General features: G+C 40.0%; 2 protein-coding genes across 2 annotated transcripts; both read right to left on the reverse strand.

Moving 5' to 3' along the window:
• Positions 1–240: 240 nt before the first annotated feature.
• Positions 241–6,904, reverse strand: LOC106153767 (uncharacterized). The gene is made up of 9 exons (XM_086997749.1): positions 6,764–6,904; positions 5,754–5,898; positions 5,238–5,339; positions 4,328–4,430; positions 3,559–3,793; positions 2,922–3,150; positions 1,609–2,459; positions 997–1,240; positions 241–505 (listed from the first exon to the last, which is right to left on the reverse strand). The coding sequence occupies exons 1-9, from the start codon at positions 6,805–6,807 to the stop codon at positions 305–307; spliced, it is 2,154 nt and encodes a 717-aa protein (XP_086853875.1). The 5' UTR covers positions 6,808–6,904; the 3' UTR covers positions 241–304.
• Positions 6,905–8,119: 1,215 nt separating this feature from the next.
• On the reverse strand, positions 8,120–15,013 carry LOC112041241 (uncharacterized). Its single transcript, XM_086997698.1, has 9 exons — positions 14,844–15,013; positions 14,392–14,463; positions 13,149–13,346; positions 12,829–12,962; positions 12,191–12,496; positions 11,626–11,800; positions 9,442–9,657; positions 9,175–9,285; positions 8,120–8,790 (listed from the first exon to the last, which is right to left on the reverse strand). The coding sequence occupies exons 1-9, from the start codon at positions 14,917–14,919 to the stop codon at positions 8,633–8,635; spliced, it is 1,446 nt and encodes a 481-aa protein (XP_086853824.1). The 5' UTR covers positions 14,920–15,013; the 3' UTR covers positions 8,120–8,632.
• Positions 15,014–17,189: the final 2,176 nt, after the last annotated feature.

Consider the following 17,189-nt stretch of genomic DNA (forward strand, 5'->3'; position numbering starts at 1 on the left):
TAAATGTCAATGATCGTATAATAATAATAATAATAATAATAATAATAATAAATATAATTAGGAAGACGAATTATCTTTCTCATCTACATGTTTATATTTCACAGAACACTGTGAAATGCACCGTTTCCAATTTCGTCAACCAATCAGAAAAAAAATCATTAATACATAAATTCGAGATTAAAATGATCGATAGAATAGAATCAAAAGCAACGTATGGACTACCGGCATGAACACTCCAGCTACGATGCCAAATCAAAGTTTATTTCTTAAAACGTCGATATTAGACATAATATCATGAAAACATCTAAGCATCTAAATCTTGACCCTCGATAATGTAAAGTATTCTGCGATGGCCGTCCCAACATTTCTTGGTCCCGGTGCCGTCGCAGATGTCGAAGTAATAGACCCACTTGTTTCTGCGTTTGTAGGCCTTGAGCCTCAAAGAGTGAGAGTGTCCCATGGACTCGCTTGTCACCACGAACATGTACTTGCCTTGTTTCAGTTCCTAAAAAATATGAATCAAAATCAATTTTTAAGAAATTTGACGATGACACCATCTTTTGAAATATACAGTAAGGCATCTGTTTAAAATGTGTTTAAAATGACTGTTTCAAACCCAACTCTGGCGACCAGAAACTAGTGTTGATCTTAAAACCCGACTGTGATTCTCAGAAGTTTTACTTTGGTTTAATAAAATTTAATCCTAAAAATCACAACAGCGGACTAACAGATCCGCGGACTAAATATGGCTGATCCACTTAAAAGCAATACTGCTTATTCCTTGATGGCCTCCCCGCCTCCATACAGGCCGACACTGCAGGGGCCTAGCAATTAAAACTTGGAGCCGATAATTCATCAATTTGATGGCGCGTGTAGAGGCGGGGAGACCATCAGGAGATTCGGACGATTTGCTTTTTAGTGGGGTCGGCCATATTTAGTCGGCGGATCAGTTAATCCGTGAATCATCTGTTCTTAATGCACTCAATGCGACCATACCTCGATGTCTTCAGCGGACAGACGGATTGTATGAGTGTGTTCGTTCCCACTCGGCGTGGAGGTTTCCAGGAGCATATCTGAGGCCACCGTCTTGTTGAGGTTGGAAAGCATGACCGAGTTGACACCGACCGGAAGTTCGTTGTACATAGAAAGGTACCTGGGCTGTTCCATGACCAGGTCCTTCAGAGCAGACAGTTCCTTCCAAGTAGCCTGGCCTTCAGCGTGGATGGGCATGACGGGGTACCTGGAATATTTTGGGAGCATTAATAAATACAAGCATCTTGTTTATTAGTTTTGAGAACCAGTACGACAATGGTTACATTAATATCATTTATAGGTACTAGTATATCGAGTGCACTATTGCCACTAAGGGCGCATTCAGAAACAGTTGACTAACTAGTACACGGATCAAATATGGCACCACCCGCTTGACAGCTTGCAGAGATTTAGTTGCTGTGCTCCTGCTGGAACAGCGCGCTTTGGAGGCGGGAATCCATTGTCATGTGCGCGCCATATTTGATCTGCGGACTTGTTAGTCCGCGGACCAACCGGTTGTGAAAGCGGCCTAAGATAGTACATCACCCACAGAATAAAGCATAGGGACTCCCTCACCTTGTTCTCAGGCGGCCAATACCCTCTATTTCCGGTAGCACAATCTTGGTACCAGACGAGGTTACACGGCGCACGTCGCCATTCTTATCCAAGACGCCGACAATCCCTTTAGACGTATCAGCAGAATCCTTTTCCGTGGTTGTCCCGGAGAAGAATTCGGCGGGGGTCTGGTAGTAGTATTTACTGGCAGTGCCGTTGAAAGCTCTGTCCTTTTCAATGCCACCATTTCGTCCTGCATATGTCACCACACGGGCTTCTTTCGATCCAGTTTTCCCTTTGAATTCTATGTCATAAGGGTTCCAGCGATAGAGGGGCGTCATGTAGATTACTTCTAGCGGAACGGCGTAGGTCCATCTTTGAGTGTAGGTCTTGCAAACCCTCCTTTTGCAAGATTTGACGGTCATGGGGGCGACTTGTGGTTGGGTTGTCATGGCCATGAAAATGTTGGTGTCGGCGTACCCACGATGTTGAGACGACGTACCCATGGCATCTTTATCAGTGGTGCGAAAATAGCGATGATAGTAGGCCACGTTTATGGGCTTGGAGTCCTTAGCGTAGTACTCATAGGCTGTGGATTCGAAGGCGTCATCGGTCAGGTTCCCGGCATAGTTGTTTTTACCTGGAATCTCTTCCATCAGTTGGTCCAAGAGGCCATAGCTTGAAGTGCGCTCGCTCCACGTGTTACTGTCGCGTGGGTTGATCTGGAAACGAGCGGCGCGAGACATGGAGTGGAGGCCGATTCTTCGTTTGTAGGACATACGTGCCGCCAGGTCGTCGACGACACGAAGACGATTCAGAGGGAGATCCCGTTTGAGAGGGTGGCATGCAATACGGTAGTTCCATTGCGCAACCTTGTCAGAAAATTAAAAAGCATGACAAATATTTGCCTAAGTTGACAAACAATCCAATAATTTCTCAACCCAAATTTAATAGTGTAATAGCAGTTTAACGTCACAAAGCAAAAGTCTGCTTAACAAAAGTACTTAAAATAAATGTCGACGCATTTCACAAAATTAATTCATTGCTTAATTACGTTAATCTGCAAAGTGTTTGGACATATGTTTTTCATCAACGGGTGTGCTTTGAATAGATTGATCAAGCTTCCCTCCCTTTTTACTGAATAGAATGCCGGATCGCCTCCAACTCTATCCCAAAGGGGAAAAACACTGCTACATATCAAAAATTGCTTATGATCTGTAATTATCATCAAAAGTATTTTCTTAATAGATAGAAGGTGGGTTGTGGGTGGTAAGAACAAACTAGGAGCCCCCACCCCCACCCTGTTTTGAAATTTCGGGATCCGACCACATTACCTGAGGAATGGTTCCGTTCAACAAGTTCATCACGGTGGTCGGCAGATAGGCATAGTTCTCCAGGCTACTCTTTCTGCCCGTATATGACGTGAAGCGGATCTTTTCCTGAAGATCGAACCAGCTGGTAGCATCGATGTGGTGACGGTCGCTGCTGAACGGCTCATCCAAGGACTTTGAGTTGGTTGTCCAGGCGCCTTCCAAGTAACACAGCGTGGGTTTGAAGTATGGCCTAAAATTGGAAACAAGCATTACATTTGGTTGTCATTGAAATGCTTTTCATCGGGTCTGATTTAGTGGTTCTGACAAAGTTTGAAGTGTGTTTGCAATGGTGGGATGCAGACCTGCTGTAGGAACATAATGTCAAAGGAGTACTACAGAGACCCAGGTTTGGTTGTCCAGCAACGTTCCTACAAACAGCTGGCTAGAGGTCCCTTCGTTATGCTTTGCGCAAACACTCATTTTAGCCCAAACTGTTTCAGCGATCAGTGAAACTATAATTTAGTTTTTTGTCTCGATTCTAATTCTTTCAACCACTGCCTCTTCATTCTCCTTCGTCTTGAAACTCACATAATTACCTATAAGATCTTCAAATCGCGCTCTCACATCCTGCTGTCTCTGAAACCACACCATTCCCTACCTGTAGTCTCTCTTTGAGTAATCCTGGTTGGCCCAAGCCTTGAACCACTCCCTCATCTCAGTGATCTGCTCCTGAACGGTGGCCTTCTTCAGAACCGCTGGTGGTACTTGGGGGAAAGGCACGTCCTCCACGGCGTGGTACGCCGTGCTGGTACGATGGGGCATCCTTAGGCCGTAATCGTTGTGGCGGGTACGGAACTCGACGCCGTTCAGGACGGCAATGAATTCTCCCATGCCTTAAAGTGGAAAGAGAATATAAGCAAATAGAGACAAAAGGAAAACTGTCACATTACACGTGAATTAAACGAGCACAAAATAGGAAAGACCGGATTAAGGCCGCTTGGTGCCCTGAGCAAGCCAAACACCACGGCCCATTACTCATTAAAATCCCATTGCTTTACACCTCTTTTACATTTTTCTATTTTTTTGATCTGGTATCCAATTGTCGATTTCTTAATTTTTTCGAAACATCTCCCCTTTTTACCTCCACCAAGGAGGTTATGTTTTCACCCCTGTCTGTTTGATTGTCATCAACATAACTTAAAAAGTTACGGACTGATATTATTGAAAGTTTCAGGGTAGGTGGGAAATGGGTTAACTTAGAAGTGATTAGTTTTTGGTGGTGATCCGGATTAATAATCAATGAATAATCAATAATAATCAAAAATCGCTGCCTTGGCAGAGGTCTGCGCTCTCGGAGTGCTTTTCTGGTATATAAATATTTTCACAGACAGCGTGGTGTTCGCTTGTAGTCTTCTTGTCCGTCTTACCGACAGTTCTGTAGTTGTTGGCGTGGTCGTGGACACTGAGGAAGCGGCTGCCCACATAGCTAGGTGCATGGTAAGCCTTGGTCCCTCCTGAGGACACTCGGATCTGAAACAGAAGTAGTTGTTTGCACATTGCCAAGGTGTCTGGGGCCATCAATAAAAGTTTTTTTTTAACTTGCGTTGAAATGCACTCACGTACAGAGTGGCTCCGATTTACAGAGTGAAATGTGTGCAGCTTATCCATTGAGCTATGGATAAGATGTATACATTTCACTCTGTAAATCAGGATATCAAATATGTATACATTTAAAGTGAACAACGTAACGCTTCTCATTCTTAACTCAGCACCAGTCTGCATACGTCTGCATACGTTACATTTCCAGGAAAAGTTACAGAACTCTGGCTAACGACTTTCTTAATACACTTTACTCTACTGGTACATCAGAATAAAATATTATTATTTCAGGTACGGAATCCTTTGGGTGTTCCGACGTCGCCGATTCGCAGTTGTTTATGGTCTTGGCTCGAAAGCTATTTTAACTAAACAAGTGCCTGGTGTTGAAGCCTACGTGGAATTATATGTATATGCTTTATAAATTTATGACAGTATCAGGCAAAACTATAATAATGCTTTGTATGCATAAGACTAAGGTGATAGTAAACGGTATATTATTCCCAAAGTTGGCTGAAACATCAAGGTACTGTCTTAAAACGTCTTAACTGGGCTACAATTGTACCTTATGTAAGACCGCAGATCAGGATAACTGTAAAACCAATCATGACGTTAAAATGACCGTGTGAAAACTAGCAGGTGTTTTACGTCATGTGTTTAAACGTGACGCAGTAGCGGGCGCGTTCGTGTCAACGCCACCCCCGGCGACTGTTATCTATTTAATCTCTGTGTCATGTTCACCTGTTTGATACCAGAGTCACCCTCGGATCGAATGCGCTCCTCCATGTTCAGCTGTTGTAACATCAGCTGTCTGGAGAGGGTACCAATGGTCCCAGTCATTTGCTGCAAAATAAATGATAGTTAGTAGAGAAGGAATGTATTTGCCGTTCACCAAATTCAAACGAGAGAGAGAGAGAGAGAGAGAGAGAGAGAGAGAGAATGAGGGAGAGAGGGAGGGTGAGAGGGAGAGAGAGAATCTTGTTTCTTGCCACTGTTTCTTTTATCTGGCATAACATTAACCAAGACAGCGAGAAAAAGCTGCTGTGTTTCCAATATAAATCACAAGACTGCATTTTAATTAGATTTTTTTTCTCGCAACAGTTTCTTTTAACTGGCATAAAACTAACCAAAACATTAAAGCGATTAAAAAATGCTGTGTTTGAAACTAAATCCGAGACTGCAATATAATTTTTTTCTAGATTTAGCTCAACGGCAAATACATAATTATACATAACGCGCACCATCAGATCACCGTACCTCCACAGTTTTCTTTAATTCATTCATTTGGTCCACGACACTCTCCAGTGTTGGCGGGGCCTTGGTGGTCACTGGTTTCCTGGCCGCCTGAGCGAGGCTCAGTACTACACACAACGCCAACAGCTTCATGGTGACAAGGATGAACCTAAAAGCATCCATTATAATTATCAGGGGCAGATCCAGAGATATTTTCTGGCAATCTTCCAAATTATCTTTACTGGTCCATTCTCCATTTTTGACTGTCTTCTGAAAAAATTAGATGCCCGTTAATGGAAACTTGAAAAATTCTGACTGTCTTTCGGAAGACCCAGAAGACGGCCTCCGTCCACCTTTGATTATAATAACTGAGAGTTTCCGTAAAACTGGATCACCGCTGCTGGGATGAGTGAACCCTATTCATCTCTATCGTTCATACATAGATTGGCGAGCGAAGACTTTACAGATACAGATGACTGATTAATACATGTAAAACGAAATACAAACTGCCAGGTTTTACATACACCATGTAAATATAGAGGTAAAACGAAATATAAACCGCCATATATAAGGCTATTATGTTTGTGGTTATCTCTGCTTTCGTAAGAATTTCAAATGTTCATTTATGATGTAAGAATTTGGTTTAGTTGATAAGTTGATAAAATTATGATACAGTAGATGTGCCTGGAGGCGAAAGCACGCATCAAGTATTAGCAATCTTGGAATTTGATTTAAAAAAATATAGAAAATCGAATCTTCTGACGGCAAAACACAATTGTCTTTATATATGCAAGCATACCTCACATCCATGTTTGCCAGAAACAATAGTTGTACTCCAGAATGTTTTTTTGCAGAAAATTATTTTAGTTCAAAAAATCGCTGCTATGAATGTATCTAGAGCTAAAGAATGGACCAAATTACTCGTCTAAAATTTAGAACAGGTTCTGCTGTTAAACCGGCATTGGCCCTATTATGCTCTTGCTATTTCATATATATCAAACATCTTTCAGCATATCTGACAACTACAAACTTACGTGGACCACGACAATGACACCAATCGTCGAAGTGAGTTAAACATGTCACATATGTATTGTACAGTCTGCCGACTTCGGGCAATTCCGTTCTGCGCCAAACGTGAGATGATTGGTTATTGGAAATACGGAATCAGCCGAGTGGCCTTGACATAACACACGAGTCAAGGTTGTGTTATAGGACAAATGCGAAAAATCAGACCACGTGCGTGAAAGCAACAGATGCGCTGAGGAGGAAGAACTCGGTACATGAGGAAGGGGGGATAAATTCAGTACAAAAGATGACGAGTTTGGGTGAGAAGTCGTATAAAGGACATCACGTTGTTTCGCTGGAAATACCCTGGAAATTTGACTACCCGACTTGTTCCAAACCTTTGCAAAATGTATCTTCATTTGCGAGACAATTAAAATAAAATGTGTGATAGCAATCAGCACCCCTTTTAGTGTTCTAGATTTTGAGCCTCAGGAGTTGGCACCGTTCAAGTCGCGTTTCAAGTAGTAACTTTTTATTGAAATTGTGTTATTTTCAGTTATGGGTCTTCAAGTTATAATAAATCTGCCAGTGTATTTGATAAACTGCATATATCATTCCTTTTACAGTTTATGGTCTGGTTTAAACTGGTTTACTTTAGTAGTTTATCTGGATTGTCATTTTTCTAGTTTGAAGCTTGGCCGTTTTACCTGAATGACACATTAAGATACAGAGACGCAGCCATTCTGCAGTTGTTTTCAGATGTTCAAAGTTGGCCTCTCACGGTGACTACATGTTTATAACAAAAAATATAGTTTTACACTTAAAATGTTAATAAAATAAAATGTTGAAAGATCATATGTGAATTAAATAAAGTGATATTAAAAATGATATATTTTTATTGAAATGCCTGAACTTAAAAGTATAAATTTCACCTATATTTTAAAGGGGCACATGGGATTAATGAGTAATTAAACGGCCAATTTTAGGCTTAACTAAAGTTAATTTCAAATTGTTGCTATTTCTTTGCTGCTCTGCATAAAATTTACTGTGGCACTAGTGTTAGTATAGAGAAAAATCTATACATATTGTTTATCGTTTGAAAAAATTAAGGAAAGACTCTTATAAATTACAAATGAAGAAGAAAGATATTTATTATTTCATCCGCTCTGTCGTGCAAAAATCAAGTGTAGTCTTCCGCTCCAGCCATACAGTGCACTATTGTCAGGAAAGTCGTGCGTGACAGGAATCGCAGTCCGTTACCCATTACTTTGTACAGGTGACATCCGTCCCATATACTAACCCCGACTAACCCTAACCTGTACTAACCATATGGGACCCCGACTTCCATTCCTGTCACACCGGCACATAAACTCTCAAATCCTCACTCGTAATCATCATTTTTATTGATACTCAGAATGCAGCACATACCGTACCGCCATCGTGTTATAATTTAAATGATTGAGAGATTATGTCACTGTAAAAAGTCCAGCGTCTTGGCATGGATTGTTATTAATATCTATGATAGCTTGCAGCTTAGCAAATACGTATACAAATGGTTATGTTACAAATAATCTCGATATAATGTACCTTTCCCTATCTGCCTGATACAAAATTTCTGTCCCTCCTCCTGTATATCTCTCCCATCTAAACAATACACGAAAAAGTTATAAAGCATACACAGTGATTGTCATTTAAAGAAAAGGCTTTGGTTTAAAAAAAAAAAGAGTTTTACAACTCTACTCGACTCTAATTCCTTCCGAATTACGTGGTTCCCAAATTATATTTGAACTTAGTCGAACTTCAGTTTGACTTACAATTGCGCACATGAAGCTACAGAAAGGCCATGATTGTATCATAAAGCGACTTCTCTTTTAATTACAGATTTTTTTTTTTTATATTTAGCAAAGTCTACAGCTTTGTTTACAGTGTTGCGACATGTACGGTCTTCTAGACGTGCAGAGACCTCTATCGGCCCAATATCCACAGAAGAATTTGCCACGCGCGTCGGTACAACTGGTTCCACCTTCACCGCCGCCTTCACCCGTCTTAATGTTAGCTGCAATGAAAATTAACAAAGCCTTATTTAATAATTAAAAATTTGACAGTTTTTTTATGATATCGTTATGTGATCCGTGACTGCAGCGATTCAAAGAACGTCTTATGGGTGTACAAATACATCAGGAATTAGTCAAGTAAATGGGCAGTTTTAGTAAATCATTCCAAGTTAAGCACAACATATGCCTTTGCATTGCGACTGATTTTCCTATGTGTACGTTTGTGAAGGATCACCGTCTTAAAAGAATAGCCACTTTTGCACACAGTGCAATCCTGCTCGTCTTATCCATAAACAATTAGGACAAGCTGTTCTCTGGTCATACCTAAGTTAATTTAGCTTCAGTACAAACGTTTACCCATGTATCAAATTCTACCAAAAACTTACTGGAGCACTGCCGACAGCTCAGTCTACAGAAGCGCAGCATATACCGTGGGTTCCTAGTGCACTCTCCTCTTCTTGCCCAGGAGGGACACCTGCCGTTGGAATCCCGACAGTCTGGAAGAATTAAAAAATTAAAAAACTTTTTGCAATAATTACTGAATCTATATCTGCTCTAATTATTCTTGTCATATTATTTGTATGAATAAAGAGATATGCAACATCAACATTTATTCATGAACCAGATAACCATTCAGTGTAAAATATACATACTATTTCCAGTGCCACCTCCGGTGCCCCCTCCAGTGCCTCCTCCAGTGCCCCCTCCGGTGCCTCCACCAGTACCTCCCCCAGTGCCCCCTCCAGTGCCTCCGCCAGTGCCCCCTCCAGTACCTCCGCCAGTGCCCCCTCCAGTGCCTCCCCCAGTGCCTCCCCCGGTTCCGCCGTTTCCATTGCAATTCATTTTCAATACTTGAGCTTCCTCCGGTCCTGAATATAACCCAAAGAGCACAATCACACCCTGTTAGAGTAAATGGCAATTTGGTCCAAGCGCCGGACATTACAGTTTCTTGTGTCTACGCGATCTAGCTGTACAACAATAACAACTGTTGCTGTGCACTTATTGTACATGTACACACACTGGACAAAAGAAGTGTCACCCCCTACCTCAGAGTAATAAAAGTAGGCAGATCTTGGGTACTTATAATGCCTGGTCTACTTATAATGTGACTAATGAGTATAAAACCGCTATACCATGGAATTGTATTGTTGGTCTTGTACATGTACAGCAAATGTCATTCCTGTCTTCCTCCAATATGGCAAGATACAGGCAATTATCTAACGGTTATAGGTGCAAGTTATTAACCTGAAGAGGCGGAATATAAGCAATGTCAGAATATCGATACAATTGAATTGTTCAGTCAGAACCGTGCAGAGGGTCTGGTCTCGGTATAGAAACACTGGATCAAGAGACAAATTGCCTCTGATGGATCGCCCAAGAAAAAATACTGGCCGTGAAGACCGACGACTGATTTTGATGTCCAGGTTATCAAAGTTCGACACTGCTTGTCAGTTGACAACACAGTGGAACAATTTCACACATAAGAATGTGTCTGTGAAAATTGCTAGGCGTCGGTTACATGCTCTGAGAGTGTACAGCAGGGTAGCAAGACTGAAACCTCTTATATCGTTACAAAACAGGCAACGTAGAGTAAACTAGGGCCAACAGGATCTGGAACTGGACAGTTCATGACAATTGGTCCTATATATTTTTTCTGATGAGTGTCGCTTTGGTCTGACCTCTGATGACAGACGGGTACTATGCTGGCAAACTGCTGGTAAAGCATTTGAACCACATGCACTGAATTTTCGAACCCAGAGCAGCATATTCATCATGGTGTGGGACTGCATCAGCATCCATGGCTTGGGCGAATTGATAGTGGTTAATGGAAACATGAATCACTAGAAATATATCGATGTTTTGGAGTCAGGCTTGCTACCATCTATTACTAACATGTTTGGTGACAGGAATTATCCATTTGTTCACCAGGATGACAATGCTCCTTGTCACAGGCCAGAGCAGTTGATGGTTGGTTTGACCAACAGGACATTCGCAGGGTGATGTGGCCTGCCCAGAGTCCGGATGCAAACATAATAGAAAATGTGTGGAATGATATGTCAAAACTTTTCACAAATGCCCGTCTAACCAGCAGAGAAACTCTGTTATATTCAGTGTTTCATGCTTGGGCCAGCATAAGCCCTGAACGCATCAGACAATTATATGAAACCTTGCTTCGTAGACTGGCACCTATTATTAGGTCACGTGGCTATGCCACTAAGTACTAATTTTGGACTTGAAACTGCATATTTTGGTAGAATGTATATTTTGTTCTCATTTTGTGATTTTTTGTGAAATTTGATGTTAATAAAATGATACCAGGAGCATATCATTCCACAGTTATTTATCTCCCCATAGTATTGGCTCAGTAGGGGTGACACTTCTTTTGTCCAGTGTGTGTACGACAAAACAATATTAGAATCTAGCTTTTTTTTTTCGGCACCACCACCACAACGATATGTCAGACAGTGTTTGGCAAGGACAATGTAGTGTTAAAAATACATTCCTCTTTGGGAAGTCTTTTAAATGAAAAGAACTGGGATTCCGTTTACGAAAACAAAAGTTAATGAGAACCGGTTATACTTCTTGTAGTAGCTAAAGAACATTTCAATACGCACTTTGTAATAAAAATCAATTTAAACAATTCAGTGAAGCAAAGTGACTTTATCACAATAAACAGACATATGAAAAAAATAAAAATAAAAATTCAGATGTACTGTTTTTATTGTGAAACGTACTTGTTGAAAAGTTCTACGCCCCCGCTACATCCAGTTTAAAATACATTTTAAGAATTCTAATTAAAAAATACTGTCCAGATTGCCAATTTGTTCATTGCTTACCTCTGCTCCCGCACTTTTTAATATACGTATTATCACATGGGAAGACTTCTTTGACCAGATTGTACAGTGTTGGGTCGTAGTTCCTCAGTTTTGCCCTGGTATCTATAGGCCCGTGGATACCATTTGGCCGCGCAGAGAAGACGTGAGTGTTCAAGTAACTCTGGGTGCCCTCCGCCTGGAACGGAACCATTCAAATGTATAATACAAGCTCTAGACAGAATGTGGAAACATATTACATAAATGGTAGTTATTAGAGGTCTGAATCACAAATTTCCGCCCCTTGTTCACCCCTTCCCCCGACACTTTGGACCAATGTCGTTTCAGAGCAAAAGTTGTGATAACTTGAACTGTGAATAGCAAATATTTTATATGTAAAGCTCAATACTGGTACATGTCTGCATAAACAAATAAAACAAATTTTCTTCCCATCTTAAAATGTTAATTCCAAATACCAACAAGAAAAAAACCCTAAGCATTATCAGAATTATAATGCGTAAATATCATATATAAAAAATTTGCGATATAAAGTTAAAGTAAAGTTATGAAGTTAAGAGAAACAACTTACAAAATACTCCTCTTTAGTACTCAAAGAATACGTATTGGCCCAGAGTCCACGTCTCCTGGCGCTGTTAAAAGCGGCAATTAGCCTCCTCTCGAACCCTGGGATGGCGTACCTGGCTCCCAAGATGTGGGTCCCATGGATATACTCGTGGAGGTTGATGTCATCGGGGCGCCACCGGTCGCTGCTGTAACACAGGGCGTTTTCCTCCCCTACGGTGGACACAGGTGCGCTCTCCGTGCCACCTAGGCCACGTGCCCGCGTGTTCCAGAAGGAGCCGAGGAAGGAGTGTTCTGGGATGCTGTTGGTATTCTGGAAAAAACTGCTGGAACTCAAAGATTGTACCACAACCGATACCTTCTTATTTGATCTTCCTTTATTTCAGGTCCGTTGAATATTGCGTCTGTGGTCAGTATAATTATACCGTTTTTGGACGTTAGGGGCCTTATATTGGGCAAACATATATCCAAAAATGATCAGCGTTTGTTTTTCAAACATGCCAAGATCTTTATACAAGATGGTGCTGTGTGAAATAAGTGGTGTATCTTTGGCAAATATTTCGAGGAGAAATGTTCATATTTACCTTGAGGTATTATTTTTGAGTAGCTATAAATATTAACATTGTGTGGAAATTCGCTCCTCACCTCCCTGGCGCCAATCAACGCAAAGCGTCCTGATCTCTTGTACAAGGAGTTCCTGACATCGTATCGATCAGCCAATAAAAAGCGGACAACATAGCAAGCCCGGCGCAGAGCTTCATCCGGTACATTTCTGGATGCTAAATTGCAAAAGAAAGTTTATTTAATAAATGAAAAAATTGAAGAATCGGTAAGGTTCACTTAAAGCAAATGAGTATGCAAAAGATCTAAAACATAATGCAAAATAAAGGCAAAATAGCATCTAAAACAAATACTGCTAGATACACGCACTGCATGCTCTTCTTTACTGTTCATTTTCTACTCACAAACTATGGGAACGCCATACGCTTCCGTGTACTTCTGATAGAAACTTGTCAGTCCTCGTGGTGCCATATATCTGGCACTGCGCAGTTCCCGGGGTACTGCGCGGACACGGGAACAGCTGTGGCTGTTAGTTGCAGATCCAGGACGCCCTCCTTGCATTGCCATTGCCGTGTCCATTAAGGTGGCGTTATATGGATCAGCTGGAAGGTGAAAAATATCTGGTGAACGGCTGTTAAGAACAGTTGCCCTTGTTTTAAACGGTATTTATAATAACACAACGTGATCGTGCTCGTATGTAAGTATTTACACGTTAGAGGTCCCACAATTTATTCTCACTTCTATGAAGATCAGTATGAAAATAAAAAAAAAGGTCATAAAATACGTTGATCAACTATTCATATCAACTTTAGGTTATGAGTAATTTCATTAAACGAAGCTCCTAAAAAACAAACTGTTTTACAGCAATTTTTTAAATCATATTTTGATTAAAATTATACGTATTAGGTAAATTGGAAAGACTAGAAATTCTTCATTTGCACTTTACCGTCCAATTGCTTGCGTCAGTTAACAGATCAGTGCACATTTTAATCATTATATAATAATCGAAAGTAATTTCCACAGTCATTAAATTGGAAATTATTTATTGATGACCAGGAAACTCTTCTAATCACGTTCATTAAATTTACGGATATTGTCACCACTTCTAAAATCAGTTTTAATATGACAAATTAACTCGAAGCATGCATGGATGACATTATAAAATTCTTTTGTAGGGAGTATAAGCACCACCAACTATACATAAAACTGATAAAAGTGAAACAGTGAAAATGTCATTTTGTAAACTCATTCAGAACTGTTATGTTATGGCCATTTTATATTGAATAAAGTCCATGTCAAACTCAAAAGAGAAAGTTTTGCAGATTTATCAGTTATCATATTCCTTCATACTGTGCTTACTTGTTTTTTAGGTGAACATGCGGGATTGCACACATCAGTCTGCGTAAATGTGTTATTTAAATAAAGCCCGTACTCGTCAACGGAGACGAAAGTAAAGTCACGCTTTCTAAAATACAAACCATAAGGCCTGGAGATTGTTTTCTGTTCTGTACATTACAAAGGTCATCTTAAACATCGCTTTTGGATGGATAGGTTGATATTCTGCTATCCTATATTGTACTACTTCATTGTAGATGTTCTTATTGTTGGCGGGTATCCAGTAAAACACACGGGCGGGTGGTCACTTACCGTACATCTGAAGAAACGTTCCTTCATCGTCGACCCCATCAACCTCCTCACCTGCCATACTAAACATCATACCTGGAATATAAACCACATAGACATTACATGCTTGTCTTTATGAACTGGTAGTCTGGTAAAAAGAAGAATCTTTTTCCATAATCTTCACATTTTTGTTGAAAAAGTACGTTGTGAACCTTACAGATTTCATGAACCGAAACATATTAAATGAAGATAAAATCAAAAGGCACTGAAGCTTGTAAGTGCAAAACGATCTCCAACAGATATAAAAACACGCTTCACATTTCGTGGTGTTTTTAAGTAAAATTAATGAAATGACTGCGCGTCATAAATTAGTTTTGCCTTAACAAGAAAACTAAAAAAGAAAAGCAAGTCGAAGTCATCATTAAATTCTTGTTAATAAAAACAAACCCAATAAACGTAGAATTAAACAGACTTACGTTCAGCATCCCCAAAACAAGCCAGTAAAGTCAAGCCTACAAAAAACACCTCGCTAATCTTGCCTACAGTCCCCATCCTGTTAACTAAGCGTTTGCGAGGTACCTGTGAACAATACCACGAGCAGAAAGCTTTTTATACTTTTTCCCGGGGTTCAGAGGTCAGATGAGTAGAAGGAAGTGCATGATCTATATTTAGTGATTCATTGATTGGATAGGTCTCTGCACTATGACTTTGCAGAAGTAAGCAGGTTTTGTTTGCTCTCGGCACGAAAACAACCGAATCACTGTGTGCAAGGTTGGAGTAAAGATGAAGGGGGATTACTTAATTACAAATACGTATGCTTTCAATGTGCGATCTAGGAAAAAATTTAGAAAGATATGTATTATTTGTGGACCAGTTGTAGACTATGACTGTAATCAAGGAAAATAAAATGGGATATAGGGTTACAGTTTATCTTTTAAATCGTATTTGAAGTGGTGTCTTGATATTCATTTTTTCCTTTTTTATCATTTAGTTTTATCTAATTTGTCAATTAACCGTAGTATTGAAAAACTGTATTGCTCAAAGTGCTACAGTGAGAGTTCTTAAGTTTTTTCAGACTATGATGAATAATATATTATAAAAAAATAACATTTTAATAAGCACCACTGACACCCCTTTGGTATCCCCAGTGTTGTTCCAGAGACGTTGGCGCAACCCTGGACACGTGGTTTGAATTTGGGTGTGACGTCATTGTGACGTATCTAGTCTGTTCGCCATTATCGCCCAGCGGTTCTCAGTATAGTCATCCTGGACGCCAGCTTTAACGGCTTTAAACAAACAAATATGATGGCGTTGGAGAATGTGCAATGTTATAAAAGTGCAACTGTTCAGTTACACAATTGCACTTGGAATAATTTCCTATTTTTGTTTATGTTTAAATAACGCACAGAGAGGGTAGGAGAAGCTTTTTAACTGTATTTTAACAGCTTTCCGCCAAGTCAATATGAATGGATAGACAATCTAGATGTATATAGTAGCAACTACATCTAAGCAGCCTATTATAATTGGAAACCGGAACAGAATCCCTCTGCCTAAGAATTGAGGATAAGTGACACGTACTGTGTCACGCAGTACAGAAAATATAATTATTAACAATGACCATGCAAAATTTGATTACACTTGTTTAGTGCTATAACCCGTGTAGGCGACATGTCCATTCATTACTCAGGATGTCCATACAGTCACGGAGTCATACACCGGGGTGATTAATGGTATTCTTACTGTAACCGCACAGTAGATTCAGTCGAAGATTACCACTGCCATTAAGTTTACTTGTTCTAACTGCCGTAAAAGGAGATATCTCTATTAGAGTATAAGACTGAGTGACGGACAGAAGAGGAGGCATTTCGCTCTGACTGTAGACCGTGGACCAGATAGGCTGTTTTTCTTTTGTTTCATTTATTATTATTATTATTATTATTACTATTATTATATGTTATGGCCATGTTATTGCGATAGAGAGGCCATGGATCAAGACTGAAATTGGTCGTGCGCGTTGGGCGACACATTCTTATGAGCAGCGCAATGTACTGTTAATTTGTTTACGCTTACTCATTGATTTGTTCTCTTTACTTAATTATTGGCACGTGCACCAGCGCCGTAAGCTGCGGGGAAAGGGACACAAGTACCCCTCTGCCCCCATCCCCACCTCTCAGAGAATTTTGAAAAGGAAATCTTTCTAGCTTTTTTGAGTGTAAGCCTTTCCTTTCTCTCAGTCCATCAAATGTCTCCTACTCTTTTCTTCAATCGGCGTGTCTAAAAGAGTACTACAGCCGGTGTGACAGGGATGACAATCCGCTGAAAACCGTAGTTCGTTCTCTATTACTTTGTGCAGGTGACTTTTGACCTATATACATTATACTAACCCCAATACTCCGACTAACCCTGACCTATTCTAAAATATGAGACTCACGACTTTCATTCCTAGGACTACCGTTTTTTGTCACACCGGTACAAATAACTTGCTAGCATGTATTATAAGTCTTCAACATGCGCCCCTAATATGGCGTAAGGCAGATTGCAGTATAGAATATGATTTTGATTATATACTGGTATGACCATAAATAAACAAATGGTAAAAAATAAATTGGACTCTGAACTGACTGAGATAGCAACAGTTTATTTTGAACATTTTATTTTAATAATAATAATAATAGTAATAATAATTTGTTGTTGTTGTTGTTGTTGGTTTTACTTAGGACATTTTCCCTATTTTTCATTTTTTCAATGCGTAATAGGGTGATCACTTGTTAAGTACAGAAATTTAACCTCAGTACAGAGTTAGAACTCCTAATTCTATTGTA

The sequence above is a fragment of the Lingula anatina genome, chromosome 10 (assembly GCF_051362555.1).
Source record: "Lingula anatina isolate TDL-2025a chromosome 10, LinAna3.0, whole genome shotgun sequence".
NCBI classification, from domain to species: domain Eukaryota; kingdom Metazoa; phylum Brachiopoda; class Lingulata; order Lingulida; family Lingulidae; genus Lingula; species Lingula anatina.